We start from the raw sequence: 8,934 nt of genomic DNA on the forward strand, positions 1-8,934 counted from the left end.
GGCCGTAATAGGTGATGGTATCTTTATCCAAATAGAATCAAATCAATAACAAGCATATTCAAATATGACAACTATGCCCTGCTGCCATAGTTGCACAATATCCCAGATAAAGATTCCATACTTCAATAACAAACATCACACTTTAAACCATCAAGGTTACATTAAATCATGCTATGACGATAGCTCACCCAAGCCCATCAAGATTACTCAAATCAACCCTTATGGCCAGTGCTCTTGCATTGATTACCACTTTAAATCAAACATCAAAAACATTTGCCAGATATCGCAATAGCAGAACCTATTGCTCTCTATCATCACTAATCCTACAAGCCAGATGCAAATGTATAAATACTCTTCATTTTTTTACTCAATTCCAGGATCTTCAGTTCATTTTATACACAAAATAAAATACAGGTGATTTCTATTGTATTTTACCTTTGCTTTATTTTTTTGTGAAATCTATTTAAACCCGATTTCACTGCATTTTTTACAATATTCAAACTATATTTTATTAAACAAACCTAATCACAATGTCTGACAATACCAACAACTCTGGCTCTCCTTCTGTCCCCTCTGCTCAAGGTTCTCCTGCTCAACGTCAACCTGGTGACGATACCATTGAGCACACCAGGCAGCAAGTCCAGGCCATCCACTTGGATCAAGGTACGGATGTCGGACACCAACCTCAACCTTCAAACCATCAAGAGGATATTGCCATGATGGATGCTATGCCATTGCGATCCTCTCCTGTTCCTGCTTTGGCTAACCATGCTCCCAATGATGGTGGTGAATCCTCATCTCAAGTTACTTCTCATTTGTCTGCGTCGACATCATGTTCATCAGGTAATGCATCCTCCTCTGCTGCTGGTTCTAGCACGTTGAATTCCATCAAGAAATTGGTCTGGCGTCGGGATTCGTTTGTACGTCTGTTGCTGGACATGGTCGAGGGAACTGATATGAACAATGAGCACGGTCAAAAGCATATTGAAGATATGCGATCCAAGATTGAGGACCTGAATCGTCTGATCTCCACTGTCAAACACTCAGCCAAGCTATCCGAATCTAATGTCACCGCATCACTCACTGGTGACAATGAGGGCATCTCATTGTCCAAGCAAGACCTACCTAAATTCCAACTTCGTTCGCATGCCACCAAGTACTTTCCCAACGAAATCTCCTATGATTCGATTCATCATTTTCTGCGCTCCTTTGAGAAGGTAATTTCGTCTTCCGGAAAGGCAATCGAGGATGTCTGACGCCGGTATATCCCTCTCACGATACCTTACGACTTGGATCTTTAGTTAAATCAAGAATTACTGATTGCTGAAACATGGGTTGCCGCCAAGGAAAAGTTCACATCAAAATTCAGTAATGCTGCTCTGCGTCTAGATGCTCGCCGGGAGGTGCAAATGGCTACTATGAGACATGGTAAAACTATGGAGGAGCACTACAACCGTTTCGCTCGGGCTCTGATGGAGGCAGGCTACTCATCTGAAGATACCACTCTTGGCGATACATTCTTGCTCGGTTTTCCTAAAGAATGGCAGATACAAATCCACGCTGTTCTCTGTGTTCACTTTCCTGGATGCTCTAACTTCACCGCCAGCCAAATTGTTACCTGTGCCATGAACGTGCTCAACAGCGAAAAGTGTCCTGTATCGTTTGTTAACGCAAAGAAACATGGTGTTTCTCGTGCTTCGTCCTCCTCATCCGGTTCATCTGGATTCTCTTCCTCTGCTCCCCGTTACTACTGCTCAAACCATGAAGGCTCTCAGGCCAGACATCATGAGAAGGATTGTCGTCTGAACAAAGGTGGTTCTTCATCAAGACGTGTAGTTGAAAAGGCAAATGTACCCAAGAAGGCCAGCGGAAACACTTTCTGCAAGTGGTGTGGCAAAACTTGGTTCCACGGTCACTCTTGCCCTGAGTACCAAGCTATGAAGGGTTCGTTCAAGGTGTTGAGCGTGAGAAGAGAAAATAGCGGTCATCGACCCTATGCAACTGGCTCCAGTAGTCAGAAACAAAAGCGTCATTCCCGTAATGGCAAAGGCAAGCAAGAGGACTTCGGGTCCAGCGAAAGTGACCTCTTCCGCGAGGCTATGGAAAAGAATGTAAGTCATCCACATCAAACAAAAACACTTTCAATTTAATAACACCATTGCTTCTCAATAACATTAGAATCATCGGAAAGGTGGATCCTGGTTCAGATGTTAGCATCATTAACAAATCCGTTTTGAATAAAAAATTCTCTACCATCAAAAATATCAAAGCATTGGGTGGTTATTTAACCTTTTTGAGCATGAACAAAGATGGTAGTGCATCTAAAGCTGAACGCATTGGAAGCACCGAACCCATCAAAGTAACTTATATGAATGGAATCACATTTGAACACTCCTTTGAAATCATTGACTTCAATGATTCCATGGCTGAAGAGTTTGATGTACTCCTAGGAGTCGACATCTTGCCTCGCCTCAACATCTATCTTAGTGGAGTAGCTCATTGCTTTCCTGACACCGAAAACGAAATTGCTCAATTCAAGAATATAAACTATGACACTGAAAACGTCTATAATCCAGAAAATGCTGATTATGGTACTTCTCAGAAACGTCAAATCCTTCTACAACAGATCGAACAATCTCTGAATGCCAACAAGAACATCCCTGCTGACGCAGTATGTTCCATGCCTGAAAGTGTAGTGCATGTTCCTATATCCAATCCCAAGGATTGCTTCATTCGCCAGTATCCATTATCCATCAACTCGCATGCCGAGATTGACAAACAAATCAAAGAATGGCTTCAAAATAAGATTGTTGAACGCTGCAAACCCTCATCAGTGTTCCATTCACCTCTGATTACGGTGACAAAGAAGGATGAGAACGATCAACCCACCAAATTGAGAGTGTGTTGTGATCTTCTTCGCATCAATGCGTCCATTGATGACAATTACCATGAAAATTATGCGGTTCCCAAGATTCACGAAATCTTTGAACGAGTGTCCTCTAGCGCACGCATAATAAGTAAAATTGACTTACACCAAGCATACTATTCGTATGGTGTGCATGAAGCATCTCGCAATGCCCTTATATTCTCGCATAATGGCATTTTTTACAGATGGTGTAGGGCCCCTTTTGGCCTAAAATTTATGAGCTCTCTGTTCGTAAAATGCCTGTCAATTTTATTCACTGGTTTATCCGACGAACTGAAATTCGAAATGGAAAAGAACATGGATCCTTCCCAAGTTGATCCAACCAAAGTATGGGGTGGCATCGAACACTACATAGATGACTGTGTCCTGCATAGTATATGTGAGAAAAGCCACATCAAGCTTATCAATCTTGCCGTTAATCGCTTGACATCCGTCAACCTGCGCATCAATGTGAAAAAATGTTCATGGTTCCAGACATCAGTCTTTTTACTAGGCTTTGTGGTTGGACCTGGCATACAAAAGATTGATATGCGTCGTTTATCTGACATAGACGAATGGCCCATTCCCAAAACTGCAAAACAAGTTCGCTCGCTTATGGGTGTCGTTTCCCATCTGCGAAACTTTTGTCCCATGCTGTCCAAGGTTGCTGAGCCCATCGATAGTCTTCGAAATGACAGTGACGTAAAAAAGAATTGGACACAATTGCATACTGATCGGTTCAATACCATCAAGCAAATACTGCTCTCAAACCAAATACTGCATTTTCCAGTGTTGGACGACAAAATGTTCCTCCAATGCGATGCTAGTCTCTATGGCATCGCTGCCTGTCTTTATCAAAAGGATAAACTGGGTAGAATCAAGCACATTGCATTTGTTAGCAGATCTCTCAATTCAGCTGAGCGCAACTGGTCTACAAACCGTAGAGAGTGTGCCGCTGTTGTCTTTGGATTCATCAAATTTAGATCGCTACTGTGGGGTCATAATGATATCGAGGTCCTGACCGATCATTTGGCATTGACCTACATGTTCACATCTACTTCACTAAACAGTACGCTCCAGAGCTACTTGGAAATCTTGGGAGAATTTCACTTCACAATTTCACATGTGAAAGGCATTGAAAATGTTCTCTGTGATGCTCTTTCAAGGGTATATCCAATAATTGATGAAGACAAATGGCTGGAAGATGAAAATGATCGACAGATGAGAAAACTGCATAAGCTCATTCTGATCAAAAGGGACACCAACAAAAAGATTGAAGTAAACCGTCAACGCACAGTCTATTCTCAGGACCGCAATCTCAACGTACTTGCTGTGAAACTAAATAGCAAAGAATTCCAGAATTCTACAACGGATTACATTGCTCCTCCAGAAGCAGATCGGGCTCAAATCATCAAAGATGCACATAAAATAGGCCATTTTGGCATTGAGTCTGTGGTTCAACATATCCACACGTATTTGGGTTTACATTGGAACACCATCTACGCTGATTGCAAGGAAATACTGAAAGCATGTCCTGAATGTGCAAGGCATAACGTCACTCGTCGAGGTTTCAACCCTGCTAAAAGCATCGTCAGCTTTGATGCCTTTGATCACATTGCTATGGATATCTTAGGTCCTATGTCGATCACCGATAAGGGAAATGTTTATGTGCTGGTTGTGATTGATCTCTGTACTCGCTACATTATAGCTCGTCCAATTCCTAACAAAAATGGCGCTACAGTCGCTCAAGCCATACTATCCATCTATGGTGACTATGGTGTTGCTGTTAGCATCCAACAAGCTGACAACGGCAAGGAATTTAAATCCAATCTCATGGATCACTTCACAAAAACGCTTGGCATCAAGCAGCGACATTCTCTTCCTTACTACAAACAATCCAATGGTAGTGCTGAGAACGCTATCAAACAATTCGAGCATACGCTACGCAAAATGTGTGGTAATGACACGCATAACTGGGATGATCGCGTACCCATCGTCCAACTTGCACTCAACATGAAAGTCAAAGAGCGTACTGCCAGTACCCCATTCAGTCTCATGTTTGCTCGTCAAGTTAACGTCAATCCCAATCCAAATAAACTCAACCTCAATGGACGTCCTGCACTATCCATTCAAGAGCTCCAACAGCGTATCGAACACATGAATACCATCGTGTTTCCTGCTCTCCAAGAGCGTACACAACGGCTTGCTAAGGAATACAATAAGCGTATGGATAAACGTCGATACATCCTACCTGAACTAGTCTTTGACTCTCCTGTCATGGTCCGCCTTGAAGAAGGTCGTTCATCCAAACTCGCGCCTCTCTATGCTGGCCCATATATCGTTGTCAAGCGTACCCAAGCTGGCAATTACATTCTAAAACACGAAACCAATTCTCTCATGCACCGTGAATATACTCCTTCTGAACTCAAACCTGTCAACATTGATGAAACTACCATTGAAGACGAAATCTTTGAAGTTGAGAACATTCGCGATCATCGCTAACGCGATGATGATGAGATCGAATACCTAGTTAAATGGGCTGGTTGTTCTGAACGTGAAAATGAATACATTACAGCTGATCTGTTCTCCTCTCCCATTCCAATTAAAAAATACTGGGAAAAGATCAAGCTCAACAAGGAACTGCAACATCAAAGACACGCACCACTACCTACAAACAAACGCCCCTCAAAACAGGCTGGTAACAAGCGAAAAGCAGGCACTGATCACACAAGCCGCGAAAACACTCGCCGCAAACATTAGTAGCCTCCAGCTTTCCTTCCTCCACTGCCTTCGGCACTTGTTTCTCTGCTCTTGCTTATATCTATGTCTTCCTTCCTTCTACATGTTCCAATCAATCACTTTTGGTCGTCTAAATTCGTATCTCTGTCAACTTTTTTCCCCATAAAAAGTTTGGCTGGGGGCAATGTAATGAAATAGCCACCCAAACGCAACTTAATTGAAAACCAAAGTTCATCAAATAGCATTCATTCAAATTTATGCTCTTTGGATCTATTAATGAAAGCGCTCAAATGTACATCAAAAACCCATTAAAAAAACTAAAGTAAAGATGCATGCTTATATCGCACATCGTGTGAATGAATCACTCCTGATCACAGTGTATATGTATTCAATCACACCCATGATGGTCGTAATAGGTGATGGTATCTTTATCCAAATAGAATCAAATCAATAACAAGCATATTCAAATATGACAACTATGCCCTGCTGCCATAGTTGCACAATATCCCAGATAAAGGATTCCATACTTCAATAACAAACATCACACTTTAAACCATCAAGGTTACATTAAATCATGCTATGACGATAGCTCACCCAAGCCCATCAAGATTACTCAAATCAACCCTTATGGCCAGTGCTCTTGCATTGATTACCACTTTAAATCAAACATCAAAAACATTTGCCAGATATCGCAATAGCAGAACCTATTGCTCTCTATCATCACTAATCCTACAAGCTAGATGCAAATGTATAAATACTCTTCTTTTTTTTTACTCAATTCCAGGATCTTCAGTTCATTTTATACACAGATAAAATACAGTTGATTTCTATCGTATTTTACCTTTGCTTTATTTTTTTTGTGAAATCTATTCAAACCTGATTTCACTGCAGACCTCACCGAAATTGTGGAATACATCCACTATGATCTGCATTCCGACAGTTCATCCAGTTACCAGATCAAGATATAAATTGTATGTACACTGGATTAGATGTACGACGCCGATTTATACTATAAGAAGATATGGACTTCAGATACGCTAGTACTATAAGATTCATACTGTAGAAGACATAGGCTATGGATGGTACCATGGACAGGGATGGCGCTATAGACTTATACTTGTATTCCGACATTGACTACGGATGTCTACCATATCTGGATAGGCACCAAGATTAATGCAATATGAGCTTGTTACTTCGGATGTGCACTTTATGATACACGCTAAAAGACACATGCTTATATCCGTGATACTAGCTACAGATACTTTATGTACTACAGACTTGTACTATATATGAGACATGCTATAGACATGCATACGATATGCTATAGACATGCCATATATCCAGATACATGCTAAAGATGTATGCTTAGCGATATACACTCAGATATGTACTATTAATATAGACTAAGGAGACTGTACCTATCGGATACATGCTACTAGATCGATATTAATTATCCTTATAGAAAGGATAGATCAGGGTACTTCGGATGAGAGTCTAATTATTCATCCAGACAGAGCTAAATCATGATTAGCTTGCTGGAGTTGTCTTTTAGCATGATTAGACATTAGTTGATCTGAGTTGACTTATTTGTCAATCTAATTAATAGAACTTTTATCCATCGTTATAGTATATAAGAAGGATCATCTATCTGGCCAATAGAGATACTTCAGTTTACTCTACACCTGTCAGTTTGATGACAAACATACCTTTATCAAGTTGACTTCATTGCTTTTTATTCTTTTTTCCGTAAGCTTTGGACTTAACAAATCTTCAAATTCAACAGTTATTCAATTTGCATAATATTATTAACGCTCAAGGAATGAAATTACTGTATTTACGTCGCATTTCAAAATGAAGATCTAAGGCTCAGATGTAGAATAAAAGCGTCAATCGCTTAGGTGTTGAATTTCATACAATGCAGAACATCAGAAACATCAGATAGGCCTTTAATTTATTTACTTCTTTGGCAATGCAACCTATTACGCTTTATTTTTGGGCCAAATTCTGTCCAAATTTAGCCATTTTGAAGCACGAATAACTCATGCTACAGATCCTTGTGGACGCTTGGAATAGCACCATATGGCTTCTCTTGGCTGCGCTTTAATTACTAATGCTTTATGTCAATTTCTTTTGGGTCACTTCAAATCCATGAAAATCCTCATTTTTTCATATGTACTAGTAAAGAAAAATTCTTGTAAATCAAACGATCGCGGTTTTCGCCCCAAAAATGAAAACTTTTTTTATGATAAACGAGCCTTTCAGCACTTCGGGTGGTTTCCTGACCTACGCTTTGCTTCGGTGGAAACCAACCTACGTTCAAACGGCTCGCGCTGCCGCGGGCCTTTGGCTAATATCCCAAAATTAATATAGCTAAAATGTTAGAAGAAGAACCCTGATTGTTGATTGATATATAATCACTAATCATATGAGTGTTTATGCTTCAGATTGTTCTCTACCTTCGCTTCGTTTCGGTGAGAATCAACCTGCACAGCAACAACTCGAGCTACCGGTTGCCCTTGCGTATCTTAACATAATACTACTACGTTCAAGCTGACCCTCTACTTGCATATGAAAAACCTTCATATTATCTGTGGATCTGCTTCTTATATGATGCTCTACATCCATATACTCGTAGTTACTTCATATACGGGCAAGTAGCATGCTGGTATTTCCACTTTTTAATCCTTAGTATCCATAATACAGCAAAATTTGAATGCATTTGAGCTGCGTTTTCTCGCTTCCAAGGCCGTTTTAGATTGTCATAATAGGACCAAACACTTGCTCTCATCTGGCAGTTACTTTCTGACACCTTTGCTCAACTTTTTGGGGATCAAAAAAACATGAACAAAATTCGACCAAAAAGCATGAGGTACCCCTCATGATTTTCATCGAAAATCAAACGATCGCGTTTTTCACCTTGAAAATGGAGACTTTTACTATGGTATATCTTGAATCAAAACGTTTCTATCAATCCAAAGCAACCACTGAAATCATTTTTGTGGGACTTTGATATGTAAAATTTCAACATTTTGGCCAGAAACCTCTTTTCATATGTTTACAAACCATTCAATAAGTAAATTCAAAACATCTATATAACTTGGTACCATTGGAAGCGCCTTGAAAAGTACTCCAGGAAAGCTTAAGGAAGCATGGGGTGATTATCATACTTCACTTAGTCGAATCTGCAAAAATAGCTCGATCGAGTCCAGAATCATCAAAATTTGTCCAATCTGGAACAGACTATGATTCTGGGTTTGAATTAATTTTGGCTGGTAGGGCCAGCTGGAAAA

General features: G+C 40.3%; 1 protein-coding gene across 1 annotated transcript; it reads left to right on the forward strand.

Moving 5' to 3' along the window:
- Positions 1 to 530: 530 nt before the first annotated feature.
- CAR1 (Arginase, catabolizes arginine to ornithine and urea) lies at positions 531 to 5,407 on the forward strand (the record flags this gene model as incomplete). Its single annotated transcript, XM_064828055.1, has 3 exons — positions 531 to 1,217; positions 1,302 to 2,111; positions 2,192 to 5,407. The coding sequence occupies 3 exons, from the start codon at positions 531 to 533 to the stop codon at positions 5,405 to 5,407; spliced, it is 4,713 nt and encodes a 1,570-aa protein (XP_064685257.1).
- Between the last annotated feature and the right edge of the window lie 3,527 nt (positions 5,408 to 8,934).

This window comes from Mucor velutinosus (assembly GCF_035048745.1).
Source record: "Mucor velutinosus strain NIH1002 chromosome Unknown tig00001563, whole genome shotgun sequence".
Lineage (NCBI taxonomy): Eukaryota > Fungi > Mucoromycota > Mucoromycetes > Mucorales > Mucoraceae > Mucor > Mucor velutinosus.